This window comes from Amphiprion ocellaris, chromosome 3 (genome assembly GCF_022539595.1).
Source record: "Amphiprion ocellaris isolate individual 3 ecotype Okinawa chromosome 3, ASM2253959v1, whole genome shotgun sequence".
NCBI lineage: Eukaryota > Metazoa > Chordata > Actinopteri > Pomacentridae > Amphiprion > Amphiprion ocellaris.
The window spans coordinates 37,871,212-37,885,359 of record NC_072768.1 but is presented as its reverse complement, the minus strand read 5'-3'; the positions used below and the strand labels follow the sequence as shown (position 1 = coordinate 37,885,359).

At 38.7% G+C, this 14,148-nt stretch overlaps 1 protein-coding gene across 2 annotated transcripts in view; it reads left to right on the top strand.

Moving 5' to 3' along the window:
- Positions 1 to 14,148, top strand: part of vps9d1 (VPS9 domain containing 1) — a 41,579-nt gene that overhangs the window by 21,393 nt on the left and 6,038 nt on the right. For both annotated transcript variants that reach the window (XM_055009116.1, XM_055009117.1), the window contains 4 exons: positions 882 to 1,087; positions 3,404 to 3,488; positions 8,739 to 8,843; positions 12,270 to 12,386. In XM_055009116.1, coding sequence (XP_054865091.1) covers positions 882 to 1,087; positions 3,404 to 3,488; positions 8,739 to 8,843; positions 12,270 to 12,381 — 508 coding nt within the window. In that variant the 3' untranslated portion in view covers positions 12,382 to 12,386. The remainder of the gene's footprint in view (positions 1 to 881; positions 1,088 to 3,403; positions 3,489 to 8,738; positions 8,844 to 12,269; positions 12,387 to 14,148) is intronic.

Here is a 14,148-nt window from a genome sequence, read left to right as displayed (position 1 = left end):
AGATTTTGTTCAGAGTTTAGTTTTTATATATTTTGTACCCTAAACTAAGGCCTGTAAAATATTTTGTGTTGAATTATTAGCAGTTTCTCTGTTTAGTGTTCATTTCAAGTATCTGTATGTGAACATTCAAAAAGGCAAATGTGTAGCCAAATTTCAGCATGAAGACAACATGGCAGCAGCTTATAACTTTTCACATCTAACACCAACATCTAGACCTCCATGAACACCAACATCTAGACCTCTATGAACACCAACATCTAGACCTCCATGAACACCGACATCTAGACCTCTATGAACACCAACATCTAGACCTCTATGAACACCAACATCTAGACCTCCATGAACACCGACATCTAGACCTCCATGAACACCGACATCTAGACCTCTATGAACACCAACATCTAGACCTCCATGAACACCGACATCTAGACCTCTATGAACACCAACATCTAGACCTCTATGAACACCAACATCTAGACCTCCATGAACACCGACATCTAGACCTCCATGAACACCGACATCTAGACCTCTATGAACACCAACATCTAGACCTCTATGAACATTGATTGTGTTTTTAGTGTCTGTGTGAGTGTTTTTAAGAAATATGGATTAGGCAGAGTAGCACTGGAGTCTTAGTCTTGTTTTTTTGGATTCATATTTGAAATTTTAAAATGTTTTGCGGTTCATGTTGCAGCCAGGACATCTGCGTCTTTGCACAAACTGCATTCGTATTATTAAAAGGCAAAAATAAAACAGGAAACCAGTCACAACAGCAGTGAAAATTAATCAGAGCATCTTTACGAAACAGAGAAACATCTGGTGAAGGTTGAATTTGTTTTCCTGTGTGTGTTTTCAGTCTGACGTTTGTCTTTTCGTCTCAGGAAAGTCCACAGAGAAAGAGAGCAGGCCTTCGAGACGGGTATGAAGCTGTACCGAGACGCTTCACCCAGAGACGTCGGCGTTCCCTCCAAACTGTTTCCCCCAGACCCCATAGCTCTGCAAGGTTCCTACCCCTACGAGTCTGCGGTTCAGGAGCTGAAGCTTCTGGTTCAGGACTGCTGTCCACAGAGGAAGCTGGAATGTATCGGTGAGTCAGACCGTGTTGTTTCAGGACAAAGAGCTTCTCTTATAGAGTTCATGCAGCTTGTAAAAAGCTGTCCACCCTTTTCTGGAAGAGAATTGTGTCTTTCTTCCCCCCAGAGTATAATTTAGTTTCCACAAAACAGATTGAGGAAGAATTTCAAAGTTTGAAATTAATTTTGTGCATGTTAGTTACAGAAAGTTAGTTTATAATTAGGTTTTTCAGCTATAAGTGGGATACAGTTAAACCTTTTTTTGTGGAGTTTCAGTTATTGTCTATTATCTAGTTATTAACTCATGTCATTATGGGCAAGTGAGGATTTTAGAAAAAGTTTTAATTCTTATTTATATATAATTCAAGGCCAGATGGTATAAAAGTCACATCATTAACTTCACCTGAAGTTCACTTTATTCCCTGTTTTTGTGGACAGAAATGACCGATACAGTAGGTTTAGCGTAGCATAAAGATTGGAAGTTGATTAACACACTAGTCCTCATTTGTTTGGCGTATTTGTCTATAGGCATATATTAGAAAATGATTTATTTGTAGAAATAATCATGTCTAGAAGATGATCCTGGTATCTTCTGTGTGTAAAATGATCCTTTGATTGTCTATGATTGTTACTCGAGAACTGTTGAAAATGATTAAAAATGTCTGAAATTAGTCAAAAGAAATGGTTGAAATGACATGAAAGTTGTCTAAAATTACACTAAAAAAATACAAAATGACTCAAATCTGTTGAATATTACAGGAAATTCTCCAAAGTGACTCAACATTTATTTTTAGATTTTAGGTAAAATGCAACTTTAATTTTCTCTGACTTCTTCTCACCAACCACCTATCACACATGATGATATGAGCCTTGAAAATTTACCCAGAATGCACTTTTTTAAAGTTCTCTCTGTCATTAGAAAGATTTTTATTCAAAGATTGTTGACAGTTATCAAAAAACTTGTTCCAAATGACATGGAAGATGTCCAGAATCACATACAAACTTGTCCAGAATTACAGTTTTGTTCAAAATAACGTGAATTGTCCAAAATTACTTAGAAACTGTTAAAAACAACAAAAAAAACTGTCCACAAGCCTTTTAAAAATTCTTCAAATGATAAAAAATTATCCAAAATTACCCAAATGTGAGTAGTCAAACGTTGTCGAAGTGAACTCAACGTTTGCTCAAAATCAGACGAAAATCCATTCAAAATGAAAGAAAATTCGTCAAAAATTAGTTTTTACTTTGCTATAACTTGTTCAGACCTACCACACATGCTGATATGAGCCTTCAAAGTTTACCCAGAATGCATTTTTTAAAGTTTTCTCTGGTGAATTATCAGAAAAAAAGCAACACATCCAGGGCACCAATGATTGTTTCTAGGACTCTTATGTCATAGACATTAAACTGTTCACTCTATGATACATCCCATAATACTGATGATCAAAGTTGGTTATAGAGAAAATGAACAGAAAACTGATTTAGTGTTTAATTTGTGATATGTGGGATAGATTTAAAACTGATTTGGTTGCAGTTTTTCATTAGTCAGAAATTGTTCAAAATGTCAAAGTCATCAAAAACTACACAAAAATCATCTTAAATTTCTCAACATTTGTCAGAAATGGCTCAGAAACTGTTCAAAATGACAAAAGATGTCCAAATTTATGCAAAATTGTCCCAAAATGATTTAAATATGTCCAAAAAAATTACAAAAACCTTTCAAATTGACTCAGTATTTCCCCAAAATGACTCACAAGTTGTCCAAAATTGGTCAGATTTGGATTGGCTTTAGATTGTGACACCTGGATGAATGTAAATCTGATCTGGTGTCAGTTTTTAGCAGAACTCAGATGTGTTTCTCCTCCTAAATGTCCTGGTTCTATCTGCTGGACTGATGAAGTTCTGAGGCTCAGAAATGATGGAAAAAGTCCATTAAAAAGTGATAAATCTGGACCCACCTCTATGGAACTCTGGGAATATTAAGGTAGAACTCTGATCATTGGTAAAGTTACTGGCGATGAAGAACCAGATGATTCAGGGGGTGTTTGGTGGGAAGTTTGTTCAGATTTAATTTAGTCTAAACTCCATCCTATAGAGAACGATTCAGCCGGTGTTTCTGGTGTTTTACTGTAGGTGGTGCTCTTCTCTTTATGTTCATCACATCCCATCATCCATACCATAAACCTCCAAGTGCTTCTACATAATTTGTTGTTTATTGAGGAGAGATCACAATTGTTTAGTGTATAAATAACACTCCAAATACAATATATGTCAGTGTTTTAGACCCGTACGTTAGGCTAACTGACTGCTTCTGTCGTGTTTAATTACAGTTCGGACGTTACGTCTGATCTGTGCCTGTGCTGAGGAATACAGGTGTCTTCATGAGGCCGACTCTTCTCCCAAAACAGCCGCCATGTGAGTTAAACAACACAGAAATCTTCCTCTAAAGTGCACCTTATTGGGCTTCCAAATAGCCCTTTAGTAATTTGGCTTTATGACAGGGAGGGGAAGACTGTTTAGAAGCACCCAAACATGGTCTAAGTTCCTCGGCTGCTGCCCTGTCAGGTCTCATCAGCGCTCTTTTCGGCCTGACGCAGCAGGGGCCTTCCTGGGTCTGGTGCCCCCCTATAGAGCCTCTTCCTGGCCGGGCCCGAAAGTGGGTCGTCCTGTCTGGGCTTGGAACAAACCCAGAACCCAACAAGGAGGTCTGTGGAGTCCACAGTGATGCCCAGAGAGTCAGACAAAGGCTCAGTGGGTCGCGGCGCTGGTGATGGAGAACATTCAGCGCACCGTGGGGTTCAGATTGTTCTGTGTTGACAGAGTTTGAATGAAACTTTGCAGAGTTTTCATGTGTTTTTGTCATCCTGGCTTCACATTATCTCCTGAAAAGCATCCAGCAGAGAAAGTGAGATCATCGCCGGCCGGTTTAACTCATCGGCGAGTTACAGTATTTTGGCATTAATGCGGTTCGAGCGGAGACTTGTAGTGAAAACACTAGAAACAAACAGACGGCCAATATTTGTTTTCCAAAGTGGGTGTGGATGTTCGGCCTGGAATAGGAGAGTTTACAAGAGTAGCTCAGTTAAGGTTAGACGTGGGTTCAAGACATTTTAGAGACATTTTGATAGATTTTTTGTCAAAATATAAAAAAAAAATGGAACCTTGTCTTGCCACAGAGTTGGTGAAAAGACTGTATTATAGTAGAAACATGGATCCATCCATATATATACACTTACAGGAACTTTATGGGGACACAGTACCAACCGTGCATGAAACTTTGGTACCTTTTATCCATAATTGCTCATTCTGGGCAGATTTCAAATCACTTTGAACGGTCTTTATCTCATTTTGGACAAATATTTTGTAATTTTGAACAAATTTAGGGTTGTTTTAGATAAATCATAAATCATTTTGACAGATTTTAAGTCAAAATACCTAAGAACTGGAACCTTGTCAAACTTTCCACTCATCAGATTCTACTGATGTTAGAGCCTCAAAAGTTGGTGAAATGTCGACCACAGACTGTATTTTAGTAGAAATATGGATCCATCCGTACATATACACTTACAGGAACTTACTAGAGACACAATATCAAACAAAATAAAAAATTTGAATCTACTAGAAACTATTCTGTCTGTGTTTTCACCACATTTCATGGCTGTAGGAGTTTTATTTTTGGAGATATTGAACCTTTGACATGGCTTTTTAGTAAAGCATGACACCAGCTTTTGAACACTCACTATCAGGGCAGAAAAAAGCGTGTAAAACCTGATATATTCCCTGTTTGGATGCACTCTTGTTCTCGTCCTTTTCCCTGTTCTGTTGGACTTACTGATGGTTTTTTAGAATGTCTGAGGCTGAGTCTCCTGCTCCATATCTGTCTCCTTGTGTCGGACTCTGTGTGAAGTGATCAGAGATGGCGGAATAGAAGAGTTGACCAGGCGCAGCACTTCTCAGAGCTTTTTAATCCAGAAAAGTTGTGACGTTGGAGGATTTTTTTTTTTTTGTGTGTGTTTGTTTTTTTGTTTTGTTTTTTTTTTCATGCGTGCTCTCCCGATACGCTAAAATACACACTGTCGTTCCAAGAAGTGAAAACTGAATCACGCTGCGTGGGATTTTGTTTTGTTACCTGGAGACGTGAGTCAAACCACAGAAGGGATCTGAATCAGCGGTTATTTTACATCTTAGAGAGCAAACATGTCTGGCATCTCTTCTGTAACAAGCTTTTGGTGAACGTCAGTGCAGCTGAGCAGGAATAAAAAAAATCTGGATCAAAACCAGAGCTGCACAGAATGTTATTTAAATGTCAACAGTGTGATGTCTGCAGTAGTCATGATCCAGGTAGAATAATGTAAAGAAAGGAAAATTAACTCTGAAGTTGGTTGCATAAGTATTTGATCCCCTGCATGTTTCATGATTTTGGCCACATACAAGAAAAAATGAGAAGGTTTATTTTAACTCTAAGAGACAGGATATCAACAAAAACATCCAGAAAAACACATTAGCTAACTGTCTAACTGACACTGTTCTCATTTTTCATGACTTACCTACTAGAAAAGTCAGTCTGATAGAACATAATTTGCTTTAGCTTTCTTTAAAAGGTGTCCACAGCAATTAATCACAATTTTGGCATTATATAAAGACGATCAACTACGATATTGATGCGTAAAATGGTTCACTAACAGAAAACAGCCAATGTAGATAAACATACTTAGTTCCAACTTTGGTAAATCTGACATTAAAACACCTTATTTCACTGTTTTTAAAATGATTTTCTGGTCTCAAAGCTGTCTGAACTGCAGGAACTAAATGGAGACTAGAGGCTTCTCTATGCGTAGCTCACATGCTGTAGCCTGCATTTAAGTCATTTGGGGAGCATTGGTGAATGATTGTGTCTCTTTATAAGCAGAAGTTCAGCAAGTCAGGTGTTTTTTGTGCAGCTTTATTGATATTTTGCCTCTAGGACATGCTCTGAATTCAGAAGATTGTTTTGTATATTAGCAGGAATGCTCAAATTTTAACTCTGAGATTTTCTAACTGACCACTGAATGGAGACGAGAGGCTTGTCTGTGCACAGATGTGTAGCTAGCATACTGTAGTGTCTCTCGATAAGCAGAAGTTTAGCAATTCAGGTATTTTTTGGGACAATTTCATTCATGTTTTGCCTCTGGGACGTGGTCTGAATTCAGAAGACTGTTTTGTATATTAGCAGGAATGTTTAAATCTCACATCTGTCTGATTTACTGACTGACAACTGAATGGAGACTAGAGGCTTCCCTGTGTATAGCTAGCATACTGTAGCATACATTCATGGCATTTAGGGAAGATTGATCAATTGTAGTGTCTCTTGATCAGCAGATGTTCAGCAATTCACTCCTTTTCTTTTATTAATATTTTGCCTCTACAAGATACTCTGAATTCAGTTAACAGTTATTTTAAGTCTTGTTTTGATGCAGATTTACACATTAGCAAAAATGTAGCACAACATGGAAATGTAAACAGTGCTGTGTTAATTAATATGTAAAAAGCGCATTATTCAGTGAATAAGCATTATAAATAGCCTAACAGTGAGCTCAATGTTGTACAGAATAAGGGTGAATATAATTTTGGCCGCAGTCACGCACCATTTAATCAAACCAACTTCTATCAATTTGGTAAAAACTAGAGATGTAACAGTGCATGTATTTGTCCTAAGCCATCCAGTACAACATGTCACACTACCAGATCTGGCAATAGGAGAGAAATGCAGTCAGTTTTACAGAAATAATTCGACTACAGAAATGATGACATTGACCATAAACAGGTACTCTGTCAGCAGTGGAAATTTTTACCGACACACAAGACAACAAATCAGCACCACAAAGCTTTGTACATGAGGAAAGACGGATCTGAATGCCATTCACAGCTAAAAACTCTTTAAATTTGTCAGTTTTGCAACATATAAGAAAGGTTCTAAACAATTTACACTCAAAAGAGGCTTCATTTTTCAGCTTTTTCCTAAAGTAATTTTTACTTTCTATGTAGATGCACCCCCAATCATGGTAGAATAATGAAGTCTTTCAGAATACAGTTATTGAAGTAATCTGGCAAAAAAATCTGTAGTTTTACAAACAGCAGAAAAACTGTCACAGTGGCAGTTTTTTTCAGTATTGTGCAGCTATTAGAAGCTAAACATGTCTGAATTCTTCTCTGTAATCATCTCTTGATTAACATCAGTGCAGCTTGGCATAAATATGAAAAAGTCTGTGGACCAAACCAGCCTTTCAGCCGTTTCTGACAGACAAAATTGGCACTTCTGGCTCATCCCAGATACATTTTATTTTTGCAATGTCGAAATATAGCCAGCGGCCACTAGCAGCTGTAATTCAGCACAACCTTCATGTCCTCAGAGATCAAATGTGAAAATTTAGCCCTTTTAAATTTGATTTCAAGCTTGTAGACGAGCTTAGCTTTGGCCCGTGTGCTTTCCTGCCTCCAGCCTGCCAGAGCATACAGGGTTTTCTGTCCTGATTGCGGCTCAGTTAAGACCCATGTGCGGCTGCTTTTCTTAGTTCATCTAAATACAGGTTCCCTTTCTGTGTGTGTCACTGTGACTCGTGGAAAAGTGTTTTCGATCAAGGCCCCACTCACGTAGAATTTGGACGTGGATTCATAACTAATGGCGACGCTGACAGAGGAGCCGTCTGTACGTCTTTCTTACGTATTTACATCTCATCACTGCTGATTTCTTCTGGCTGCACTTTGACCCTTTCAGTACAGTTTCTCACGCACAAACGCACTTTATTGTACTTGTTGCCCTCTTTTTTCTTTTTTTTTAATTCTTTGAAAATCATTTACATCAGCTCTTTGTCCTTGTCCAGCTGGCAGCTCATTTGTCCCCTCATGAGCTTTTGTCTACTTCCCCCTTTCTTTTCTCTCCTCTATTGTGCTGCTCAATTGGTCGCCAATCTTCCTCTGCATCTTATTAATTAAGAAATTTCCTGCCCGTTTCTGCTGTTTTTTGACTTCCACTAGACCGCAATGCAATGCAAAGCCCTCTAACAGCGCCTAAATCTCCTCGGTGAAATCAGTATTTACGCTTGTGGCCGGAGAGCATTGTATCCTTGGAATGCGGAGACACCAGTTTTTCGTGTGAGAGATCGATGTGTGTGTTTACAGTAGTGGAGATTATAATTCAGGGTTTGTGCAAGCATGTGAGGTCCTGCTCTCCGTGGTTACATGAGCTTGTCCACACCTTCCAGAACCTGCAGGAGGGGAGTATCCAGTTGCATGCAGCCGGGTCAGTCGAGGGCCAACAAACCTACCTTCTCACGCAAGCTAGCAGGCCGGCGGTTGGCCCTGCGTGTGAGCGCTGATAAACAAATGGTCACTGTCTGCACACAGGGAAAATGCTATCAGGCTGTCATCATCTCCCAGGCTGCAATTTGTCCTCCCAACAGATGTCAGGCACAGAGAGAGAAAAAAAGCTTTATCATTTCCATCCCTGAGCCGACATCCCATTAGGAGCTACATTTGATTTAGTTTCCATTCAGTCCCCCTGGGAGCATCCCACTCTGTAAATGTCACTCTGTATGTTGTTTTCTCCCCAGCTCTATTTATTTACTTCTGTTTTCCTTCTTCACTTGATATCACTGCTGCCCTCTTCTTCCCTGTTTGGTCTGACAGCGGTGCAGATGACCTGTTGCCCATCCTGTCCTTTGTCGCTCTTCGGTGTCAGTGTCCTCAGCTGGTGTCTGAATGTGCTGCTTTGGGGGAGTTCATTCATGAAGGGTGAGTCATGGAAAACAATGGTCACCTTTTGTTTGCAGACAAATTCGCAAGGGTTGTAATGGTATTGGTGCCCAGAATTTCAGGATCCAACAAATGCAACCACTGCACGCGCTGAAGTTGATTTCAAACTCAATGTTTTCCCGTCCAGCAACTTCAGCAAATGACCACATGTTGTAGTTCAGCACACGTGCTCAACACAACAAAACAACGAACACTTGAACATCCTCCACTGTCATTAAAGTATGTTGTTTGAGGACACCACCGTTTCTCTGTTAACTATAATGATGATGAACAAAGACAGGTGCATCCAGTATTGTTCAAGTGTGACCATGTATGTAGCTGGTTGAATGTTAATCTTTACACTCATTGATTTAAGATAGCATCACCCAAATGTGAATGTCAGTGGAAGAAATATCAAGAATACACTGCACTACTTGTAGCATTTTAGCAGCTTCTTGCTAGAAGTTCAGAACAGGTCAAAGGTATAGCAAACTTTTTGGATGTTTTTATAGCATTATATATTTGTATTTATATTCAGCACCGTTAATTTTCTAAATGCAGGAGCTCAAACGGCTAAGTGACTAAAAATTACTTTCAAACAAGTGAAATAAGTTACTCCAATGTCTCATTTACCTAAGCTGAAATCAGTTGATTCACTCTTGAATTTCCCTCAGGATTAATAAAGTATCCATCTTTCCATCTATCCGTCCGTCCATCCGTCCGTCCATCCATCCATCCATCCATCCATAACTAGAGTACAAATAAATGCTAATCTTGTTGTGTCTGTTGGATTTATAAAACAGATAATTGTTTGCTAGCATGCTCATCTTAAAAATGATTAATTCTAATGATCATCGGTTGATTGCAAAGTTGTTAATACGAGACGAGGAACACGTATGTTAGAAAATGTTTTGTAAATTAGTTGTAGTACCTGGTTGTTCCACCAGGTAGAGCCTCTTACTGTTTACTACTTTAGCGACTTGAGGAGGTGGTCAGTCAGACTACAGGCTGTTCATGTTGGCTAGCAGAGAGCATTATGAGAGTTCAGCTAGAAATTGGTCACTATGATTAAGACGTCCAGTAGGACAGCGTTGCTATTCTTGACTAGTTGATGTAACCACACCATTGTTGCTCCAAAATTCATGGGTCCACGGTTAAAAAAAGCCTCAATAAGCACATGGATTAACATCAGCTGACTACATTCATGTTAATGACTAATTGATTAATGACTGATAAGGTTGCTGACTATCGATTAAGAAAAGTGTTCATCCATAGTGTCTATAGTTTTAAATCTGTGTCAGCCTGAAAACTCCAGTTTCCATCAGTCACACTCTAATATTCATGTACTTAATGACCTTTTTAGTCTTTTCTGATGTTGATGGGTGCACAGCACTTAGCCTGAACGCATCTTTGGCAAGAACTGAGATAAGCAGTGAAGCAGGACAGCTGGGGAGGGCTGGTGGTCTCGAGCTGCCGTACATCATACTTATCATAGCGTGTGAGCTCAGACCACACCCAAGAGGTCTACTCATGGCGATAAAAGCAGTGGGTTGTAAAAGCCAGCTGGTTAGATCAGCCGAGGCCAAGGAATGTCAGGATATTTGGTTTTTCCTCTCTATAAAAATGCAAATAAAGTCCCACTTTATGTTTATGCAGCTCAGTGGGTTGAAAGTGTTCAAGTAAGAGGAGAGGTGGAAGCAGAGAAGGCCACAAGGCTGTCGGCGCATGTAGGATTTCATATTATATATAGAATAGGAAGACAAGATACAAAAAGAAACTAATCCTACTCGGCTCTATCAGGCTGTAACGTTGCATTTTACTTAACATTGTTTTTATTCTTATTAAAAGCACTAGAAATACCAGCAACTCTGTTTTTTCTGCTGTTTTTATGGCTGCTTAACAAACTTGTGCCAGAAATAAAACTGAATATAGATCCAGTTCATAACAGAGGAGGATCAGCTTTTGTCAAACCCTGCAGTTTATTTTTATTTTAACAAGTAGGCAACATTAAATCATTGTTAATTTTGACTCCTTAAAGAATGTATGTTGAAATAATTTAATGCAAGTCACAAGTTTTATTGTTAGGATATTTAGTTAATTCGTTAATTTAAAGAACTTTAGTCTGGAGCTGCAATAATTATTTGATTATTTTTTAACTAATAAATTTACCATCAAATACTTTGATAATCAAATAATTAGTTGGAGAACATTTTTAAAGGAAAAAAATAACTTCTTGGCTTTAGACTTTGTGACGCTTGTAGAAGAAAGACGACAAATTTCTGTCTGAATAAAGAGTTGACAAAGTTCAGCTGGAGCTTTGTACTTTCAAACCGGAAATGTCATCACCACTTATCTGGTACTTATAATGAAGTCTTGAGATCCTTCTCCGGGCAGTTTCACGACCATTCACTCCTCGGAAAAATGTGAGTGTTGGCGAATTTATGAACCAAAATATATACCTGGAACTCCCCAACAGTCTATAATAAACCATTATGTAAACCAAAATATATAAACTGAGATGCCCCAACAGTCTGTCATAAACCATAATATGAACAAAAAATATAACTAGGACTCCCCAGCAGTCTATAATAAACCATAACATGAACCAAATATATAAATTAGGACTCCCAACAGTCAATAAACCCTAATTTGAACCAAAATATATAAACTGAGACTCCCCAACAGTCTATAATAAACCATAATCTGAACCAAGATAGGGACTCCCCAGCATATATAAAAATATAACTAGGACTCCACGACAGTCAGTAAACACTAGTATGACCTAAAATATATCTGAAACTCCCCAACAGTCCATAAACTCTAATATGAATCAAAAAGAAGTCCATTTGCCTTCTGCTGAAGCACTTAGGAGCTTTTTGAAGCTGGTTTTATAAAGTGAAGCTAAACAAAATGCGTCCACTTACTCTTGTTTCCTGCAATAACACCTCATAGCTCCAGTGCTAGAACTGAAGCTAATGACTATTGATTTTTTTTTTTACCTAACACCCCAGGATGCAAAGATGTAGAGCCTTAGTTTTGTTGGCTTTTTAGTGGGATGATTTTTGTCCATAAATCTGTTGGTTTCTTATTGTCCCTGAAAGCTGAAAACCCTGGCAGAGGCATAACATTACTGAAATACTTGAAGAGATAGTTCTGGATGCCTCACTCCTTCACTCTAAAAAAGCAGAAAGTTTAATGGGGTCGTGGCTGAGCAGAGATGTTTGGTTCTTTACTCACGATGGGAAAACACTGATTTAGTGATTACATTAAAATGAATAAATTGGATCCTCATTCTGTGTTTAGGATGTTTGGGATGTTTGTGGTCAGTCGTATTCAGACTGAGTTTGACTTGTTATAGTTTTCAAATAACTGGAGGATCCTATCATCGTGTTTTTTACCAACTAATGCACAACTTCTCTGTTTCAGCTACTTGATAGGAGAAGAGGGTTACTGTCTGACCTCCATGCAGAGCGCTTTGGCCTATGTTGAATCACTGCAAACGGCAGGAACTCACCTTCCTGCACACAAACTCGTATGAAAAAGGTAAAGCAATGTCAGACTTATTTATCGAATTATGTGTAACGTATGCTAAAGGTATGTTGTGTAAATATAATGCGAAGATGTCAGTGGTGAAAACTTAGATACTAAACATTCACAGTTTGATATGAAAGTTATTTTTCTTTACAATTTATCGGCAGAATATTTCTTTGGATTGATCGGTTCGTGTCCTCAGACACTAAATTTCCATATCTAAAGACGAGGCCTTTAGATAGAGCAGTTTTTCAAACTTTTGACTGGTAGTGTAGATGTCTTGGTGGTCTCCCTCACTAGTCTTTTTCTTGCTCGGTCCCTCAGTTTTTGAGGACGTCCTGCTCTATTCAGATTTACTCATAATCCATTTCTTAATGATGAATTTAACTGGAGATTTTCTTCTCCTTCTCCATGCCTGACTTGTGATTTTCAATAACTTTTTCACAGAGTGAAAGGAAGATTTTTTTGCTTTCCTGTTGTCGGTATAGCAGGAGGTCTGCTTCATTATGACTTCACCATGTTCAAATGATTCCATATACTGCAAATACTAGCTTTTTGTGACGATCTAACATTTGTTTAGGCTGACAACGCTGCAGGTAGAATGCAACATTTAGTTTATCTACAGATAACAGACAGAATATTTCTACTGTGTTCAGTCAATTGGTGACAGGGTCGGTACATTTTTTTTAAAAGGGTTTTCCTTGGTTGATCAGCCCTAATGCTGATGTAGCTACATCTCATAACTACAGATTGCAGTTATGAAGACTGGTGCTTCTCAAAAAGTTCATTTTCTGAGCTGTAAATGAAATAATCAAAGCTTGAGATGGATCCTCAGATAAAAGCTCTGACACAGACATGAGCGACCAAAACGTTTTTGGTTTGACTGATCCTTCTAAAATGATTTGACCTGATGACCTGCGCCTCAGTCACTGCGCTGCTCGGTGGAAGTGATCTCAGAGCTGAACCGTGGAGTCACTCATCTGATAGTTTTGCCGGCAGTGATGAGGATAGATGGAGGGATGGATGGAGTGAAGTAGACTGAGACTGATGCATTACACCGAGGGATGAGTGTGTCGCTGAATGGCCTGTCTGGAGCCCAAGGTGATGTTTCCACACTGCTACTCGGCGGGACGGGCCATGATGACACTGCAGGTTATGAGATGTGACATCCTCAACTGGCGCTGCCCAAAACTCCCAGTGACACAATGATTCCACTACAGTCAAATATTTAACTTTGCAGACCGCCGCGCTGCACAGAGCTGTCGCTTATCTGTCGGGTCACTGAGCTGAGGAGTGGGAGTGTTTCATCCTGGAGGAAGCAGATTCACTTTTACATGTGTGGTTTATGCAATATGTGGACAGTTGTTACATGTGTGACTTTGCACATCTTCTTTCTTAAGGTTGTGATGGTAGTTTTATCTAACATAGATGAAGTTGACCTTAAGCCAGAGCTTTAGGACATCTAGTGTCAAAAATCAAGCCTTAATTTAGACTATTTGATAAAACAGATTGATAATACGGTGAAAAAGTAGAAATAAAAACTCAGAATAAAGAACAGGAGATAGACAATGGATCAGATACCTTCCTCTTGGTATTGCATTGAATAAGAGTTTCTCCATCTCAAATCATCATCCTTCTGCTCAACTATCTCTGATTTGCTTGAAACTTTTTCCTAATGAGCTAAGGATATTTAAAATGGTAACCCTTTCTGAGATAATTTTGTTTAATGATTGCACGTCAGCTCTCTTTAAGCAGGTTTTTGGCACATTGAAGT